We start from the raw sequence: 19,664 nt of genomic DNA on the forward strand, positions 1-19,664 counted from the left end.
TCCAGCATTACTGACTGTTGATAAGAGCCACAAATGCTTCCTCCTGGGGCCCCCGCCTCGTGCCGCCTACTCCTCCTGGGGCCCCCAGCTCAGCCCCGTGCCGCCTCCTCCTCCTGAGGCTCCCGCCTCACGTCTGCAGTCGCTCAGGAAGGACATGTTGGCGCCGCAGCTCCCGCCCCCGTGTAGCGCCGCCCTCGGGCTGGGCACTGCCTGCTGGAGCGGCTCTGGCTACGGATGTGCTGACGCCCGATGGCTGGAGAGCTGCTGCCTGTTCCCCGCGCCGCCGTCCCGCAGGATCTCCTGGACCCACAGGCCGACTAGTCCCCGGCTCCTCTCCCCCTGCGGTGCGGCTCGCTGTGCCCGGTAAGTGTATGTCGGCGGTGTGCTGGCGGGTGACGGAGCTCCGGTGCTGCTGGCGGTGTGTCTCTGGAGCTTCGTCCGCCGCAGCGCACAACTTGCAGGTCTTGTCCTCCAACTTCCATCGGCGGCAGTGAGGAGGTCCGCTGCTCGGTCACCGTGTGCTCCTCAGCGGGCGGCGGGTGCTTCTCAGCGGTGTGTGTTCTTATCCGCTGTGTGGCCCCTGCCCATCTGCCGGTCGCCGCTGCTCACAGGTGGCAGTATTGTTGCGTCGCCTCCTGGACGAGGAGCCTTCTGGTTGCAGTAGTGAATGTGCAAACTCCACATGTACCGCTGACAGCGGGCAACCCCAACAAGTGCTGCCGGGTGGAGTCTACGGCGTGCACCGCCTGGGCGGAATCCATGATGCGCATCGCCGTGTGGACCGCCAGGCGGAACGCTCACGGTGCACCGATGGCAGCGGGCAGCCCCGGCATGTTCCACTGGCACCGTGGAATGGATCCGTAGAGCGCTGACTGGTTCTGTGAGCTTCCACACTGGCGCCATCATCTTGCGCTACTTTACGGTGATTTATGATGAAATGCCTTGACTGAACGGAGGTGTGAACAGCCCCTGACTTGGTGAGGTGGAGGCAGACATCAGTCGTACATCCAGCAGGACCGCTGTTGTATGATGTCATTTTTCATTTCTGCATCTTCCCGACACCCTTGATTAGATTGTGAGGAGCCAGAAGATGCCCGCCGGTTCCCTACGTGGTGGCCCCCAGTCTGAGGCGCGGCTGACGGCATGTGCCGTTGGCTCTGCATACTCAGTGGCTTCGCGGGCGTCAGACCACTGGAGGGAACACACAGCACTAAGCTGGCGGCCGGACAACCTGCTTGGTGGTGTGTGTTCCACCGAACGATTGGGTAACCAGCAGGTTGGTGTCGGCCGTCTGTACCACATGAGTGTCTCCCATTATCTCTCATTTATGACCTTGATGAGACTGTCGGCTTTGTAGTCTCTACCAGGCATTTCTACTGCGCTTTACTGTGTACTTCAAAGAAGGCTTTTTTGTATGATTAGTGGTGAAATGTGACAAGGACGAGGTGTGCAGCGCCCTCTCATGCGTAGTGTGGCAGCAGACCCCTCATGCTGAATAAGGGCCCCATAAAAACAGTTTTCGGGCCGGGTGTAAGGTGGTCTCCCAAGACCAAAGAACAGATCTGCGCAGTCTCGCCTCCTGAATTCGTGAAGTACGTTGACGGAGGCGCTCTTGGGGTACTTTTAGATGGGTCTATTTGAATCCGTAACCTCCCCGCCAGCCTAGCGCTTTTGGCTGCTCCATATAGACAGGCTGACATATCGTTGAGTCTCTCACCTTCGCTATATAAATGATGAGATGTACGGAACGAGCACTGATTAGTGAACGAGCCAACGAGGGTTTTCATGCTGCATGACATGAACCATTCTCCAGTCGGCGGCTGCGTGGAGACCGAGCCGTTATCCTTCACTTTCACTCATTTGAATGACTTTTTTGAACCATAATTGTTCCATCTAAAAGTCCCCTTTATTTCCAGGCTCTTCCCTCTTGTTTGTAAGGGGGGGGGGTAAAGAGAGTCCTGTCACGTGCATGGGGCTAGAGGTGGGGCAAAAAGTCCTGTCATGTGCATGGGGCTAGAGATGGGGGTGGGGCAAAAAGTCCTGTCACGTGCATGGGGCTAGAGGGGGGAGGGGAAAAGTCCTGTCACGTGCATGGGGCTAGAGGGGGAGGGGGAAAGGCCTGTCACGTGCATGGGGCTAGAGGGGGGAGGGGGAAAGGCCTGTCACGTGCATGGGGCTAGAGGGGGAAAGGCCTGTCACGTGCATGGGGCTAGAGGGGGGAGGGGGAAAGGCCTGTCACGTGCATGGGGCTAGAGGCGGGAGGGGGAAAGGCCTGTCACGTGCATGGGGCTAGAGGGGGGAGGGGGAAAGGCCTGTCACGTGCATGGGGCTAGAGGGGGGAGGGGGAAAGGCCTGTCACGTGCATGGGGCTAGAGGGGGGAGGGGGAAAGGCCTGTCACGTGCATGGGGCTAGAGGGGGGAGGGGGAAAGGCCTGTCACGTGCATGGGGCTAGAGGGGGGAGGGGGAAAGGCCTGTCACGTGCATGGGGCTAGAGGGGGGAGGGGGAAAGGCCTGTCACGTGCATGGGGCTAGAGGGGGGAGGGGGAAAGGCCTGTCACGTGCATGGGGCTAGAGGGGGGACGGGGAAAGGTCTGTCACGTGCATGGGGCTAGAGGGGGGAGGGGGAAAGGCCTGTCACGTGCATGGGGCTAGAGGGGGGTGAAGAGTCTTGGCATGTAAAAGGGGCTAGCAGGTTGGGGAGCCCTGACACGTAAATGGGGCTAAAAGGTGGGGCAAGCCCTGGCATATTGAATGGGGCTTGAGGAGGGTGTTATGGGGGGTTCCTGACTTGTGAATGGGGCTAGAGGGGGTCCTGGCTTGTCTTAATCAGTCCTCCCCTTTAGTAGATGCTTCTGTTGCCTGTTTTGGGTTGTACTACTTTGTTTCCACCCATACAATTCACTGTTAATGCCCCCTACCCTTTCTACAATCCATTCACTGGCTGGTCGTTCCATGCAAGCATGAGGCAATAACCGAACGATGACTGACAATCGGGCGCTGCTCTCGTACAGTTTCTGCAGGACTAAGAATCCTCTTTGGCTTGTTGTGTTTCAGCAGTGCTCATTCAGCATTCACATCCCTAAGTGTACACGGAATGAGAAGTAATCGATTCAACCATGAATCTACCTGTTCTCTCCTACAAATGATAATGGTCCCGTTCTTGCAGAGTATAAGCGGAGCGTTGTCCTGTTTAGCGTGCTTGTAATGGTGCATGATGGAGACTCAGGCCGGCTACACACTGCTGGTCGGATCACGCATGCGGCGACCCCGCGTACCTGTGATTTCTGTTTTGCGAATGACTGTGGCAGCTTGCTGTCGGCATATGTGCAGTATGGATTTTTCTTTCAGTATTTGTATTTTCCTTACTGTGGCTTAGTGATAACTCAGGTACCTGCGGCCCATACACAATGTAAATTGTGGATGGGCTGCAGGTCGAGTAGCCTCTATTGACTTCAGCGGAAGCTGTCTGCAGCAAAATCGAATTTTTCCTGCAGAATTATACAATCCGTATCCGTGACTGTGGAGGAAAAACCGAAAGTACATGCCATTTAATGCTTGCGATTTGCTGCGGATGCCGATTAAGGATTCCAGAATAGGAATCAGTTTGGGTGAAGCCCACGGGTGCATGTGTCCCGCAGATTTCATAGTGCTAAGAGCCCGCTGACGTCTATTGGTCGCTCACATCTGCCATGTTTTTCATGAGCGTATTATGCGTGTGAAGGAAAACACTGCATGTCCTGTTTTGCTGCGAGTATTTGCTGTGTACTGCATATTGTATGTGAGTGAGAAATACTCGTGTGATATGCGGGACACGTGGTTGTGTGTGTGAGAACCCTCGAGGGGCGATCTTCCCACACAGATTCTGTGTTGCTTTATGCCGTTGTTTAGTCGGTGCGTCTACAGGAGCGACTCTTCTGCCAGCGCTGCAAAAAGAATTACAGCTTGTCCTGTTTTTTGTACAATTCTGTTGAAAGCAGAAGAAAATCGCTGGGGATGGCGTGTCTGTGGGGATGGCGTGTCTGTGGGGATGGCGAAGCGGTTTTGCTCCCATAGAGACTATTGGGTGACTGTCACACGTGTGCGGGTGGGATGTAAATCTCTCAGCGTGAGTTGTGGGTTTGTGCGATGTTGGTCCGCGCTGCTCAGATGAATGTCGCAGTCATGAGTGTACATGCAGCCACCACGTAGCGGTCTATGAGAACCTCCTGTCGGTACGGCGGGCCGGCAATTATATCGTTAGCTGTAAATCCCCGTTAGTGTGCGCTCTTTGTTTCTGATCCTCCTGAAATCCATGTGTTACGGTATAAGCTGATGAGTCTCTGAGCTGCTCTGCTGATGGGATAAACGGCTCTAATGCCGCTGATCCTAATGCTATTTGTATTGGTCGCGGAGATTCGGCTGCTGATATCTATAGGGACGCTAATCAGTCTGTCACGTGCCGGACGGCCCAAATGTAAAGAAATCCGGACATCTAGTGATGCGCCGGACTTGTTTCTTCATAAACTTGTGCATGACTTCTGTTCAACACAGCAAGCAGAGTTACAAGTTAGCAGGGAGACGCCCGACATGTTGTCACTGTTGTCCAAGAATGGAAATTCATAATGATTGTTATCGCCTTAAGAGCGGTTTCCAACGCTGATGCGACACAGTAACTGCACAGACTCCCTGCCGGTCTTGCATTAAATCGGACATACAATCCGCACCCTGAGGTGCTCCATATGGGAGGACGGGACGGGCTTGACATGGATTACTCACTCCCAGATTTCCCCCCTTCGACTGGACTAAATCTGCACGTGGATCACAGCTCTAACAAATGGGAATCCACAGCAATCTGGTAGACTGGACGCAGATTAACATTGAATTCCACGACTGATTCCTGCAGCGTGAACGTAGCATTAGAGCCCCTTCTCTCTGCTAGCAGACTGTGAGAATCTGACGGATAACCGTTCGTAGAACCGCATGCAGCGACTGAACGAGAAGTACTGTGAATGTAGACTGGGAAAGAACGCTCCCTGGCTGCTCCGCCTCCACGCTGTCAGCGCTGTGAATGATGCCAGCCATATTCCTGTGTACCCGCATCACTGGGACCGAATATCATTTGCCCCACAGCTTGTCCCGTGTAAAAGGACTACTAGTTGTCAGACGGTTCATTGTATAGCCCCAGGTATACAAATATCCAATCAGCCGAACTTACCTGGTTGCCGGCAGTAAGCTGCTGCCGGACCTCGGGCATGCTGAGAGCCTGTTTACCTCCATCTGCCACCAGAGGTGAGTTGGGAGCCCAACACACTAGATTGTCGTCTGGTCCCTCTGACCATCTGTTGAACCACTCATACTATATCGAAAATCATGGCAAGAACCACTCATCCCGCCCCACGCCGGTGCAGTTTTTTGTGTCTTTAATCGCCCCAGCGGAATCCTCCCTTGGGCTCCCAATGGCATTACATTACCAAGGAAAGAATAGAAGATTCCTTCAGGTTGGTGTTCCATGTGGGGGTGGGGTTGGTGGGCTCTGTCCGTCATGGGGGGCAGCGTGTTGGACTATATAATCGGTGGTTGACAAGGACCAGCCCGGTCAGAGGGCTGCACGTACTACGGGAGGATACAGATGCCTTTTGCATCTGTAATGGAGGATATTCTCGAGACTTGAGTCTCTGTGGCTGCCGTGGACTTCCCACTCGTTGCTGCGTACGTGAAGAGTGCTGTTGGCGTTTATGTTCGAAAAGGCGCAGTGCTGTCGTGTTTTTTTTTGTGTGTAATAAGGTCAAATTCACATGAGCATATGCGTATATGCAGTGCGTTTTTTTGTGCCCCAGGCACTGCATATTTGCAACTGCTTTTTTTTTACTGTACTTTTTGCACACACAAAAATCCCCGCAACCCGGATCCTGCAAAATGAAATTGCTAATTAGCCTAATTAGTTTTATATGTTCTATGATCAGTAAAAAATAGCCTGCTGCATTTTTTTCGCACTATAGAATTGCGCATGCCAAATATGCACTTGTGGATGAACCCATTGCAGTGAGTGGGTTCTGGTCACTGCATGTAAACCCAGCCTAAGGAGTGGAATCTGCACATTGTCTAGGTTTATTATCTTCAGCAGAGAAATATCACAGGATAAAATGGTTCGGGGGTCTTCCACCGCGCACAGGGCCCCCGAGTGCCCAAACAGGTTTTAGCCTTGTATGGGCTCATAAATGTGTTATGAAAAGGTTTCCAATTTTACCATGCACCCTGGCAAATTTTTGCCATTGGTGAGCGCAGAGCATAACTTCAGCATCACTTACCAGCGGCTCGGCGCTCACGAGTGGCTGCCGGTGGGGGATGGGGGGGAGCGTCTGTGCCAGGGTGTGCTGACTGCGTCGTGTATTCGGGCGTGATGGGGAGCAATGTAGCTACTAAAATCTGCTTGGTATGTGCAGCTGATTCTTAGTATACACCTGCGGTGCGGGTTTTGGTACAGGGTTTTATGCGGAAATGCAGCGTAGATTCCTTAGCGTTTCCCCACTTATGAACATACCCTTAAGGTCTCGTTCATATGGGCGACAAAGTCGTGCAATTTTGTAGTGTTGCTAAAATGATACAAATCACATGTATGAGAAGCCCATGCTTTCCTATGGGTTACTTTACACGTGCGATATTTTGTAGCATGCGACAACCCAACACAAAAACCTCGTGGGTCTGGCAATATGCTCGCAACTTGTGAGGTTTTGTAGCCCATGTTTTCCTATGGAGCCTTCCCCTCTGTTGCATCACATCGCACAAAAACTGTGTTTTCGTGCGGTGCGATGCAACTTTGGCAGTGGGAAATCCTAATGTCAAAGCTCTAATCTAAGCCCTGGCTGCAGGAAAAAAAAAAAAAAAAATACACTTACATCACCTTACAAGCGCTCTCTGATGCTGCAGCAGCTTCTCCCCGGGTCCCGGAACTATTTCTCTTCATAATCTTCTGGCCGGGATTGAAAAATCCCCGCCTCCTAGAAGTGCTGGCTGTGATTGGCTAAGCGTCAGCCAATCACAGCTAGCACTCCATGAGTGGCTGTGATTGAACCAATCACAGCCATTCGAGTGCTGGCTGTGATTGGCTAGGGGATTTTTCAATCCCTGGCTAGATGATGATGAAGAGAAACAGTTTTGGGGACCGAGAAGAAGCTGCAGCGGCGCCCCGGACAGCGTGGGAGAGGTGATGCTTATTTATTTTATTTTTTTTCTTCAGCTGTGGCTTATTTTCAGGGTAGGGCTTATATTTCAGCCCCCCCCCCCCCCCCCCGAAATCCTTGCATGTGGTCATGCGACTTTGTAGCTCTACAAGATCGCGGTATAACTGCGAGAAGAACGAGGCCTAAACACCATCATTTTCTGTTTTGACTTGAAGAGCTCGTCGTTGGCTGAAGGGCTGATTGAAGGTCGCCTATATACACTTGTGTAGCAAACGCATCCCCTCGTAGAGACAGGACAGCCATCGGGACTTCGGTGGGTGAGAGACAAACGTGTCCTACAGGAAGATGCTGGGGGGTCTCATAGGAGAAAAGCCTTCTTTCTGAGAAAGAAATGGCTTGTGTGAATGAACCTATCCAAGTCAACGATTCCTTTCCATTGCTGAATGGGACAGAACTGGCCCCATGTGGGTAACTTCCCTGTCCAAAGACTCTGGGACGTTCACGTGGTGGAATTTGCATCAGGTTTTTCATCACCGACTCCGCCACAAAGTGCACATCGGACGTCCACCGCTGAACCGTGAATTTAACCTTCAATTGGCAAATCCGTGTACAGATTTTCCGACATATTCTGCATCAAGAAGTGATTACTAGGCTACTCGTTCAGGGTCCAGATGGACACTGCAATGGCCGTCGCATATATCCACTGACAAGGCAGAACCCGTGGCACTCAGGTGATGGCAGAGGCGGCCCGCATCCTAACCTTGGCCGAGGTCAATGTGCTGGCGATATCGGCAGTATACATACCCGGAGTGGACAAATGGGTCGCCTACTACCTGAGCAGAACGACGGAAGATCCAGGCGAATATGGACTTCGTCCAGACGTCTTTCAGCAACTTTTTCACCGTTGGGGACTGACGGAAGTGGACCTCATGGCCTCTAGGTTCAACCGCAAGATCTCGCGATTCGTATCAAGGTCCCATGATCCTCGGGCCTTAGCAGTGGATGTGCTTGTCATTCCGTGGTCGGTGTTCCAGTACCCGTATCTATTCCCACCGTTCCCTCTGTTACACAGGGTCATCAAGAAGATTAAGAGGGAACTCATTCCGGTGCTGCTCATCGCTCCGGATTGGCTGCGTCGAGCATGGTACGCCGAATTAATGGATCTGCTCGTCAACGTGCCATGGCGTCTCCCGCTCCGCAAGGTTCCCTTTTTGCAAGGGCCCCTCTTCCACCAGCATTTACCAATGCTAAGTTTGATGGCGTGGAAGTTGAATCCATGGTGTTGAGGGCGTGAGGATTCACAGATCCGGTTATCCCCACCATGATTAGGGTGTGGAAACGGTCTTCTTTGAAGATCTATAATCGGGTCTGGAGGCGCTTCTTCGCCTGGTGCGAACTCTCATCTGGGCATCCGATGCAGTTCTTGCTTCCAAAGATCCTTTCCTTCTTGCTGGCTGGGTTAGAGTAGGGACTCAGTCTCAGCTCCCTTAAGAGACAAGTGTCGGCATTTACCATCTTGTTCCAGAGTCCTCTGGCTACACTTCCATGAGTCCGCACCTTCATACAGGGGGTGGCGCATATGGCTCCACTGTACCGTTCACCTCTCCCTGTGTGGGATCTCAATTTGATATTGGATGCTCTACAGTGACCTCCCTTTGAACCCCTTGCGGAAGTGTCGCCTCACTTGAGCGACAAGGTGGCGTTGCTGGTGGCCATCATATCTGCATTCGAAGGGTGATAGAATTGGCGGCACTCTCGGCTGTACCACCATTCATGGTTTTTCATTAGGACAAATTGGTCCTGCGTCCCTATCCTTTCTTTTTGCCAAAGGTGGTTTCGGCCGTCCACCTCAATGAGCGCATTGTGGTTCTCTCCTATTGTCTGCAGCCGGTGCATCGCACGAAGAGGGCCCTTCACAAGCTCTGATGATTTACTTGGCACAGACATTCTCATACTGGCGTTCGGACGCCCGGTTTGTGCTTCCCGAGGGAGCACATCGTGGTCAAGCTTGCCACCAAGGGCATGATTTTGTTCTGGATTCGTTCGGTGGTGTCCAGAGTCCCCCTTGTCGACCAGGGCTGTAAAGAGCATCATGGGCAGTGTGCCATGGGGGGTCTGCTGCGCAGGTGTATAAGGTTGCTACATGGTCCTCTATGCACACAGTCGCCAAATTTTACAGTGTCTGAAAGAGAAAGTCCCGCAGTCCTCATGTCCACTAGCAAAATTGAATTGCGGATTCCGCTGCGGAATTCGCATTCAATTTTGCCTATAGGGAAGCATTGGCCATCCGTGGTCAATTAAATAGAAATTTGCACCCGCGGATGGCATTTTAATGGATTTGCGTTTTCTCCCGCATGTGAGAAAAAACGCAGCATGCTCCATTTTCTGCAGGTCTCCCGCAGGCTTCCATAGAAGCCTATATAGAAGCCGTCCGGTCCCGCGGTACACCCGCAGCTGAATTTCTGCTCTCCGGCGCGGGAGTGCAAGAGTTAAAAAAGAAAAAAAAGAGTGCACGGCGCATGTGTGCAACACGCTGCCGGCGTGCCGAGCGCATCCGCCGGGCAGAGGGAAAGAAGATCTGGCCGCGACGGACGGGAACCCGCAGCGTCTGGACAGGTGAGTTGAATCTTTTTTCAGGCCTCATGTCCGCGGGAAAGGAGGGTCCCACTGTGGGATTCTACATGGAGAATCCGCGCGGGTCCGGATTTCCTAGTGGACCTGAGGCCTAAGCCCGTATCGTGCTGAGGTGTTTACTTCATGCCAAGCCACTAGTAGGACCATGGACCTCTAGTCCCAAAGTGGTGTACAGAGAAAAAGACTTCTTGCAGTCGAAATGTTGCTTGTATTTTTAATATGGAGCAATAAAAGTTTTATTTTAAATCCACCGCTGTTGCTGCCACTCCAAATCTTACAGTGGGCATGTGTCGGATGATGCCGCCCTCGGCCGCAAGGTTATGTGATCTAGCAGCGGCCACGCGTTATAATACCCACCCGAGGGCACTTCTCATGTATGTCCCATTGTATCCTGTATCTCCGATATTCCTGACAAGAAAATGGGATTTTTTACTTACCGTAAAATCCTTTTCTTGGCCAGGATATCGGGGATACAGAACCCTCCCATACCAGGTTATGTGGCTCCCTGATGGAGCCCTCAGTTCTCAGATTACACATGATGTTACTACGGTAGTATCATGCCGTTTAGTTCTGTGTTATTGTGTTTCACGGTCTCTAGTTGTGCTTCTCTGCTAGGACTTCTACCACTGCTTGCTGACAAACTGACCTTCCCCAGCCGGCAGGAAGGGGTATAGCTGACAGGAGGAGTCAACTTTTGTTCAAGCTTTATGTTGCCTCCTAGTGGCAGCTACTACCCACTGTAGTTTCCTGTATCCCCGATATCCTGGTCAAGGAAAGGATTTTACGGTAAGTAAAAAAAATCCCATTTTTGTTAAGCACCGTTGTGACGTAAAATTTCATTAAGCCCCTTCCACCACCGCAGCAGATTGGTGGTAGAGGGCACTGAAGGAAAACGGCTGGTGCACAGGGCTGAATGTTTGAAGTGCACCCTCTGGTGGCAGAGCTGGGAGCTGCAGCACTCTTGTTGAGCGGGCTCCCCATAGTAGCACTGCAGTGTCTGGATCCACTGTGTTGCGGCTTTGCTGAGTGAAGGGGCTGCTTTAGCAAGATTTATGACACTGTATAAAAAAAGAAACAAAAAAAACTTTGTTGCTGGTAGTGGCCAATTGCAGCTCGGCGTTCACTTCTCAAAGTGCTGATAAAAAATGGAAGTTGTGATTGCTTGTTAAGGCCAACATAGACTGTCTTCATAACTTTCACAATTTGTGTCTGGTTTGGGGTAGACGAGGGCTGGAGGCGTGCGGACACCCATGAAGTACATACAGCATGTAGAGTACATGAAGTAGCGGGGGGACCTGTATGAGGAGGGTCCTGAGGGGAGCGGCAGCTTACTGTTTAACGTGAGAAGTTTTGGTGGACGAGGTTGACTGAAGGCGCTCCGCCTGATATCTGTGGAATGCCCAAATTGTCTCCCTTATTTCCATGTAACGGTCTCCAGGGGGTACAGGAACGTGTAGAAATATATTGCAGAAGTTCGCCGGGCTGTTGTAGCGCATGGGGAGGCTGCAGGCCGACAGCCGCTCTCCAGCAGAGATACCTACATGTGAGTGATATTAATGACACATCATGACGGATGGCCGAGGGGGAGGTAATGAGTGAATGAGAACATGCACAAGGTTAGTGAATGAGAGCGCATGAAATGGCTATTTCTGAGCATGAGATGCCAACAGTTTCTCCAAAGCTTGGAGCACAATGTCCATCTCCAGGCAGACGTGTGCTGACAGCTGGCAGCTCCTCCTCCCCGTAGAACTGAGCTGGCATCTCTGTAACCCTCTCCCTCCGCTCCCCCTTTGTGTCCCTGCTCCACCCTTTCCCCTCTTGTTTCCTGGTATCTCACCAGGCGAGGAGCCAGCACCCGTCTATGGTAGTCATGTGACCACGCCCAGCGCCACCCATCCAAACTTCAAGAAGACATAAGTGAAGTGAGGGCTGCGACGAGGAATGGCTGATGGGACAGAGGGGTTCACTAAGTTAAGACTGCTAGGGCTTGTTCACGTGGGCGTAAGCACATTACAGCTGCGCAGATACACCTCCTGTTTGGGCAACCAATATGCGCTTACGCCCATGTATTTCGCCCACTGGCTTGCTTTTGTGTGCGTAAGTGCACACAAAGTATAAATGAGATCACATTACATAGTAACATAGTATGTTAGGCTGAATGAAGACAATGTCCATCTGGTTCAGCCTGTTTCAACCCACCCTCCCCTCCCTGTTTGTCCATAGGAAGGCAAAATTAATGTTGTGCAAATAAGCACGTCTTCTGCGCATGTCTTGTATTACTACACAACAGTTGATTTCAGTGGGCTCTTGTAAATGCGTACCACGTTGCTGCTGCTGACTTTTTCACACGATTGCACATTGCGTGAAAAAAGTCTCATGTGAATAAACCCATTGAAATCAATAACTTCTATTCGCTGTGTGTAATATGTGCAAACACACGCTCTTGGGCGGCTTATACTGTGCTAGCAGGGTTCTTAAGGATGCAGTTGTAGAAATAGGTCTCCATTCTCTCAAAAGAGGCAAGTGGTCGTCTTTTATTGGTCTCCGTTGGGTTGGTGTGCAGTTATTGCTGTATAAAATACTATAACCAGAGAAAACGTATACTGAGCGCTGTATAGTATATACAATAGGAGACTGTAACTAATGCCAGTATGTCTTTAGGGGGCGTACCACAGCGCAGCTCTGTAGGGTGCTGAGACGCCTTAGTGGAATCCCCTTAACTGTTTGTTGCTGTTTTTCTGCTTTGTAAGGGGGGAATTGTATTTGCTGGGCCACCTGTCTTGTCCCCCTCTTATGTCTCTGTTCTGTAGTTTGTCGTTGCACCCTTTTTTAACTGTTTTTGATTTTCCTCCCATTTAATTTCTACTGATGCTCGCTCGCTCTCTTGTCTCTGCCGTCTTTGCTCGCCCGCTCTCTTGTCTCTGCCGTCTTTGCTCGCCCGCTCTTGTCTCTGCCGTCTTTGCTCGCCCGCTCTTGTCTCTGCCGTCTTTGCTCGCCCGCTCTCTTGTCTCTGCCGTCTTTGCTCGCCCGCTCTCTTGTCTCTGCCGTCTTTGCTCGCCCGCTCTCTTGTCTCTGCCGTCTTTGCTCGCCCGCTCTCTTGTCTCTGCCGTCTTTGCTCGCCCGCTCTCTTGTCTCTGCCGTCTTTGCTCGCCCGCTCTCTTGTCTCTGCCGTCTTTGCTCGCCCGCTCTCTTGTCTCTGCCGTCTTTGCTCGCCCGCTCTCTTGTCTCTGCCGTCTTTGCTCGCCCGCTCTCTTGTCTCTGCCGTCTTTGCTCGCCCGCTCTCTTGTCTCTGTCGTCTTTGCTCGCCCGCTCTCTTGTCTCTGTCGTCTTTGCTCGCCCGCTCTCTTGTCTCTGTCGTCTTTGCTCGCCCGCTCTCTTGTCTCTGTCGTCTTTGCTCGCCCGCTCTCTTGTCTCTGCCGTCTTTGCTCGCCCGCTCTCTTGTCTCTGCCGTCTTTGCTCGCCCGCTCTCGTCTCTGCCGTCTTTGCTCGCCCGCTCTCGTCTCTGCCGTCTTTGCTCGCCCGCTCTCGTCTCTGCCGTCTTTGCTCGCCCGCTCTCGTCTCTGCCGTCTTTGCTCGCCCGCTCTCGTCTCTGCCGTCTTTGCTCGCCCGCTCTCGTCTCTGCCGTCTTTGCTCGCCCGCTCTCGTCTCTGCCGTCTTTGCTCGCCCGCTCTCGTCTCTGCCGTCTTTGCTCGCCCGCTCTCGTCTCTGCCGTCTTTGCTCGCCCGCTCTCGTCTCTGCCGTCTTTGCTCGCCCGCTCTCGTCTCTGCCGTCTTTGCTCGCCCGCTCTCGTCTCTGCCGTCTTTGCTCGCCCGCTCTCGTCTCTGCCGTCTTTGCTCGCCCGCTCTCGTCTCTGCCGTCTTTGCTCGCTCGCCTGTCTCTGCCGTCTTTGCTCGCTCGCCTGTCTCTGCCGTCTTTGCTCGCTCGCCTGTCTCTGCCGTCTTTGCTCGCTCGCCTGTCTCTGCCGTCTTTGCTCGCTCGCCTGTCTCTGCCGTCTTTGCTCGCTCGCCTGTCTCTGCCGTCTTTGCTCGCTCGCCTGTCTCTGCCGTCTTTGCTCGCTCGCCTGTCTCTGCCGTCTTTGCTCGCTCGCCTGTCTCTGCCGTCTTTGCTCGCTCGCCTGTCTCTGCCGTCTTTGCTCGCTCGCCTGTCTCTGCCGTCTTTGCTCGCTCGCCTGTCTCTGCCGTCTTTGCTCGCTCGCCTGTCTCTGCCGTCTTTGCTCGCTCGCCTGTCTCTGCCGTCTTTGCTCGCTCGCCTGTCTCTGCCGTCTTGCTCGCTCGCTCGCCTGTCTCTGCCGTCTTTGCTCGCTCGCTCGTCTCTGCCGTCTTTGCTCGCTCGCTCTCTGCCGTCTTTTACCTCACTCCTCGCTTCTCTCTCTGCCGTCTCTTTTGCCTCGCTCGCTTCTCTCTCTGCCGTCTCTTTTGCCTGCCGCTTCTCTCTCTGCCGTCTCTTTTGCCTGCCGCTTCTCTCTCTGCCGTCTCTTTTGCCTGCCGCTTCTCTCTCTGCCGTCTCTTTTGCCTGCCGCTTCTCTCTCTGCCGTCTCTTTTGCCTGCCGCTTCTCTCTCTGCCGTCTTTTGCCTGCCGCTTCTCTCTCTGCCGTCTCTTTTGCCTGCCGCTTCTCTCTCTCTGCCGTCTCTTTTGCCTGCCGCTTCTCTCTCTCTGCCGTCTCTTTTGCCTGCCGCTTCTCTCTCTCTGCCGTCTCTTTTGCCTGCCGCTTCTTCTCTCTGCCGTCTTTTGCCTGCCGCTTCTCTCTCTCTGCCGTCTCTTTTGCCTGCCGCTTCTCTCTCTCTGCCGTCTCTTTTGCCTGCCGCTTCTCTCTCTCTGCCGTCTCTTTTGCCTGCCGCTTCTCTCTCTCTCTGCCGTCTCTTTTGCCTGCCGCTTCTCTCTCTCTCTGCCGTCTCTTTTGCCTGCCGCTTCTCTCTCTCTCTGCCGTCTCTTTTGCCTGCCGCTTCTCTCTCTCTCTGCCGTCTCTTTTGCCTGCCGCTTCTCTCTCTCTCTGCCGTCTCTTTTGCCTGCCGCTTCTCTCTCTCTCTGCCGTCTCTTTTGCCTGCCGCTTCTCTCTCTCTCTGCCGTCTCTTTTGCCTGCCGCTTCTCTCTCTCTGCCGTCTCTTTTGCCTGCCGCTTCTCTCTCTCTCTGCCGTCTCTTTTGCCTGCCGCTTCTCTCTCTCTCTGCCGTCTCTTTTGCCTGCCGCTTCTCTCTCTCTCTGCCGTCTCTTTTGCCTGCCGCTTCTCTCTCTCTCTGCCGTCTCTTTTGCCTGCCGCTTCTCTCTCTCTGCCGTCTCTTTTGCCTGCCGCTTCTCTCTCTCTCTCTCGTCTCTTTTGCCTCGCTTCTCTCTCTCTCTCTCTCTCTCTCCCGTCTCTTTTGCCTCGCTTCTCTCTCTCTCTCTCTCTCTCTCTCTCTCCCGTCTCTTTTGCCTCGCTTCTCTCTCTCTCTCTCTCTCTCCCGTCTCTTTTGCCTCGCTTCTCTCTCTCTCTCTCTCCCGTCTCTTTTGCCTCGCTTCTCTCTCTCTCTCTCTCCCGTCTCTTTTGCCTCGCTTCTCTCTCTCTCTCTCTCTCTCTCCCGTCTCTTTTGCCTCGCTTCTCTCTCTCTCTCTCTCTCTCTCCCGTCTCTTTTGCCTCGCTTCTCTCTCTCTCTCTCTCTCTCTCCCGTCTCTTTTGCCTCGCTTCTCTCTCTCTCTCTCTCTCCCGTCTCTTTTGCCTCGCTTCTCTCTCTCTCTCTCTCTCCCGTCTCTTTTGCCGCTTCTCTCTCTCTCTCTCTCCCGTCTCTTTTGCCGCTTCTCTCTCTCTCTCCCGTCTCTTTTGCCTCGCTTCTCTCTCTCTCTCTCTCTCTCTCTCTCTCTCTCTCCGTCTCTTTTGCCGCTTCTCTCTCTCTCTCTCTCTCCCGTCTCTTTTGCCTCGCTTCTCTCTCTCTCTCTCCCGTCTCTTTTGCCTCGCTTCTCTCTCTCTCTCTCCCGTCTCTTTTGCCTCGCTTCTCTCTCTCTCTCTCCCGTCTCTTTTGCCTCGCTTCTCTCTCTCTCTCTCCCGTCTCTTTTGCCTCGCTTCTCTCTCTCTCTCTCTCTCTCCCGTCTCTTTTGCCTCGCTTCTCTCTCTCTCTCTCTCTCTCCCGTCTCTTTTGCCTCGCTTCTCTCTCTCTCTCTCTCTCTCTCTCTCCCGTCTCTTTTGCCTCGCTTCTCTCTCTCTCTCTCTCCCGTCTCTTTTGCCTCGCTTCTCTCTCTCTCTCTCTCTCTCCCGTCTCTTTTGCCTCGCTTCTCTCTCTCTCTCTCTCTCCCGTCTCTTTTGCCTCGCTTCTCTCTCTCTCTCTCTCTCCCGTCTCTTTTGCCGCTTCTCTCTTTCTCTCTCCCGTCTCTTTTGCCGCTTCTCTCTCTCTCTCTCCCGTCTCTTTTGCCGCTTCTCTCTCTCTCTCTCCCGTCTCTTTTGCCTCGCTTCTCTCTCTCTCTCTCTCTCTCTCTCTCTCTCTCTCTCTCTCTCCCGTCTCTTTTGCCTCGCTTCTCTCTCTCTCTCCCGTCTCTTTTGCCTCGCTTCTCTCTCTCTCTCTCTCCCGTCTCTTTTGCCTCGCTTCTCTCTCTCTCTCTCTCTCCCGTCTCTTTTGCCTCGCTTCTCTCTCTCTCTCTCTCCCGTCTCTTTTGCCTCGCTTCTCTCTCTCTCTCTCTCTCTCTCCCGTCTCTTTTGCCTCGCTTCTCTCTCTCTCTCTCTCCCGTCTCTTTTGCCTCGCCCCTCTCTCTCTCTCTCTCTCTCTCTCTTTCCCGTCTCTTTTGCCTCGCTTCTCTCTCTCTCTCTCTCTCTCTCTCTCTCTCTTTCCCGTCTCTTTTGCCTCGCTTCTCTCTCTCTCTCTCTCTCTCTCTCTCTCTTTCCCGTCTCTTTTGCCTCGCTTCTCTCTCTCTCTCTCTCCCGTCTCTTTTGCCTCGCTTCTCTCTCTCTCTCTCTGCCGTCCCTTTTGCCTCGCTTCTCTCTCTCTGCCATCCCTTTTGCCTCGCTTCTCTCTCTCTCTCTCTGCCGTCCCTTTTGCCTCGCTTTTCTCTCTCTCTCTCTGCCGTCCCTTTTGCCTCGCTTTTCTCTCTCTCTCTCTGCCGTCCCTTTTGCCTCGCTTCTCTCTCTCTGCCGTCCCTTTTGCCTCGCTTCTCTCTCTCTGCCGTCCCTTTTGCCTCGCTTCTCTCTCTCTGCCGTCCCTTTTGCCTCGCTTCTCTCTCTCTCTGCCGTCCCTTTTGCCTCGCTTCTCTCTCTCTGCCGTCCCTTTTGCCTCGCTTCTCTCTCTCTCTGCCGTCCCTTTTGCCTCGCTTCTCTCTCTCTCTCTGCCGTCCCTTTTGCCTCGCTTCTCTCTCTCTCTCTGCCGTCCCTTTTGCCTCGCTTCTCTCTCTCTCTCTCTGCCGTCCCTTTTGCCTCGCTTTTCTCTCTCTGCCGTCCCTTTTGCCTCGCTTTTCTCTCTCTGCCGTCCCTTTTGCCTCGCTTCTCTCTCTCTGCCGTCCCTTTTGCCTCGCTTCTCTCTCTCTGCCGTCCCTTTTGCCTCGCTTCTCTCTCTCTGCCGTCCCTTTTGCCTCGCTTCTCTCTCTCTGCCGTCCCTTTTGCCTCGCTTCTCTCTCTCTGCCGTCCCTTTTGCCTCGCTTCTCTCTCTCTCTGTCGTCCCTTTTGCCTCGCTTCTCTCTCTCTCTGTCGTCCCTTTTGCCTCGCTTCTCTCTCTCTCTGCCGTCCCTTTTGCCTCGCTTCTCTCTCTCTCTGCCGTCCCTTTTGCCTCGCTTCTCTCTCTCTCTGCCGTCCCTTTTGCCTCGCTTCTCTCTCTCTCTGCCGTCCCTTTTGCCTCGCTTCTCTCTCTCTCTCTCTCTCTCTCTCTCTCTCTCTGCCGTCCCTTTTGCCTCGCTTCCCTCTTTCTCTCTCTGCCGTCCCTTTTGCCTCGCTTCTCTCTCTCTCTCTCTCTCCCGTCTCTTTTGCCTCGCTTCTCTTTCTCTCTCTCTCCCGTCTCTTTTGCCTCGCTTCTCTTTCTCTCTCTCTCCCGTCTCTTTTGCCTCGCTTCTCTTTCTCTCTCTCTCCCGTCTCTTTTGCCTCGCTTCTCTTTCTCTCTCTCTCCCGTCTCTTTTGCCTCGCTTCTCTTTCTTTCTCTCTCTCTCCCGTCTCTTTTGCCTCGCTTCTCTTTCTCTCTCTTTCTTTCTCTCTCTCTCCCGTCTCTTTTGCCTCGCTTCTCTTTCTCTCTCTCTCTCTCCCGTCTCTTTTGCCTCGCTTCTCTTTCTCTCTCTCTCTCTCTCTCCCGTCTCTTTTGCCTCGCTTCTCTCTCTCTCTCTCCCGTCTCTTTTGCCTCGCTTCTCTTTCTCTCCCTCTCTCCCTCCCGTCTCTTTTGCCTCGCTTCTCTTTCTCTCTCTCTCTCTCCCTCCCGTATCTTTTGCCTCGCTTCTTTCTCTCTCTCTCTCTGCCGTCTCTTTTGTCTCGCTTTCCTCTTTCTCTCTCTGCCGTCTCTTTTGCCTCGCTTCTCTCTCTGCCGTCTTTCTCTCTGCCGTCTTTTTGCCTCGCTTCTCTCTCTTTTTGCCGTCTTTTTGCCTCGCTTCTCTCTTTTTGCCGTCTCTTTTTGCCTCGCTTCTCTCTCTTTTTGCCTCGCTTCTCTCTCTTTTTGCCGTCTCTTTTTGCCTCGCTTCTCTCTTTTTGCCGTCTTTTTTTGCCTCGCTTCTCTCTCTTTTTGCCGTCTTTTTTTGCCTCGCTTCTCTCTCTTTTTGCCGTCTTTTTGCCTCGCTTCTCTCTCTTTTTGCCGTCTTTTTGCCTCGCTTCTCTCTCTTTTTGCCGTCTCTTTTTGCCTCGCTTCTCTCTCTTTTTGCCGTCTCTTTTTGCCTCGCTTCTCTCTCTTTTTGCCGTCTCTTTTTGCCTCGCTTCTCTCTCTTTTTGCCGTCTCTTTTTGCCTCGCTTCTCTCTCTTTTTGCCGTCTCTTTTTGCCTCGCTTCTCTCTCTTTTTGCCGTCTCTTTTTGCCTCGCTTCTCTCTCTTTTTGCCGTCTCTTTTTGCCTCGCTTCTCTCTCTTTTTGCCGTCTCTTTTTGCCTCGCTTCTCTCTCTTTTTGCCGTCTCTTTTTGCCTCGCTTCTCTCTCTTTTTGCCGTCTCTTTTTGCCTCGCTTCTCTCTCTTTTTGCCGTCTCTTTTTGCCTCGCTTCTCTCTCTTTTTGCCGTCTCTTTTTGCCTCGCTTCTCTCTCTTTTTGCCGTCTCTTTTTGCCTCGCTTCTCTCTCTTTTTGCCGTCTCTTTTTGCCTCGCTTCTCTCTCTTTTTGCCGTCTCTTTTTGCCTCGCTTCTCTCTCTTTTTGCCGTCTCTTCTGGCTGGCTCCTATCTCTGACACTGGACCCACTTACAGCATGGAACAGTTTATAAATGGAACGCTGCCCCCTCATTCTCGGCGGCAAGGCATGCTGGGAGCTCTGCTTTATGTTTTCCAGACTGTGGCTTGTTAACCCTTGCAGTGCAGGAGAGCAGGGTGTGGTGTGGGTGTAGGAGTGCGAGGAGCTCAGACATGTCTGTACACTCCCTCCTCTTGCAAGCAGCGGTGTCGGCCGTCTGGTGGTTCTTGTGTTCGGCTCTTCTGGGCTCTCGTCCCTCCCTTCAGTGTAAACATGGTGTTCTGCAGTTTGGAGGCAGCGTGAGTCAGAGCTTGCGTGGAGCAAGTCTGTAGTGCCTCCATCTGCAGGGCTCTATCACACCTCCAGTAGTTCTGGGGGCTGCCTGCTGGTCGTAGGGGGAGACCTTGGGGCGGCGGGTGGGGGCTGGAAGTGTAAGAGGCACAGCTGTGAAGAGGAGATTATCCACAAGATGCTTGCTGACGTCTTCCTGCATCCATCACTATTCATGGGGCTTGGAATAAGGATTCTAACGTTTCCTTAAGTGGTTCCCATTAGAGAAGCCCTCCGCAGCGTG

At 53.1% G+C, this 19,664-nt stretch overlaps 2 protein-coding genes across 7 annotated transcripts in view; one reads left to right on the forward strand and one right to left on the reverse strand.

The window, feature by feature from the left end:
• The first annotated feature begins 204 nt into the window (after window positions 1-204).
• The window catches only part of LOC136625803 (plasma membrane calcium-transporting ATPase 4-like), a 183,085-nt gene continuing 163,625 nt past the window's right edge, over window positions 205-19,664 (forward strand). For all 6 annotated transcript variants that reach the window (XR_010792581.1, XM_066600307.1, XM_066600303.1 and 3 more), the window contains exon 1: window positions 205-363. The gene's annotated coding sequence lies outside the window, so the exon portion shown is untranslated. The remainder of the gene's footprint in view (window positions 364-19,664) is intronic.
• On the reverse strand, window positions 12,658-19,144 carry LOC136626543 (trichohyalin-like). Its single transcript, XM_066601596.1, has 4 exons — window positions 18,206-19,144; window positions 16,036-16,212; window positions 15,174-15,221; window positions 12,658-15,009 (listed from the first exon to the last, which is right to left on the reverse strand). The coding sequence occupies exons 1-4, from the start codon at window positions 19,142-19,144 to the stop codon at window positions 12,658-12,660; spliced, it is 3,516 nt and encodes a 1,171-aa protein (XP_066457693.1).

This window comes from Eleutherodactylus coqui, chromosome 4 (assembly GCF_035609145.1).
Source record: "Eleutherodactylus coqui strain aEleCoq1 chromosome 4, aEleCoq1.hap1, whole genome shotgun sequence".
Classification (NCBI taxonomy): Eukaryota; Metazoa; Chordata; class Amphibia; order Anura; family Eleutherodactylidae; genus Eleutherodactylus; species Eleutherodactylus coqui.

Excerpts from the sequence above, each read along its gene's own strand:
- LOC136626543 (XM_066601596.1), bottom strand. The coding sequence starts at position 19,144 with ATGAGGGGGCAGCGTTCCATTTATAAACTGTTCCATGCTGTAAGTGGG. Across the intron at positions 16,213-18,205 it reads GCAGAGAGAGAAAGAGGAAA|GCGAGGCAAAAGAGACGGGA; the intron begins GCGAGACAAAAG and ends AGAGAGAGAGAA. Across the intron at positions 15,222-16,035 it reads AGAGAGAGAGAGAGAGAGAA|AGAGAGAGAGAAGCGAGGCA; the intron begins GCGAGGCAAAAG and ends GGAGAGAGAGAG.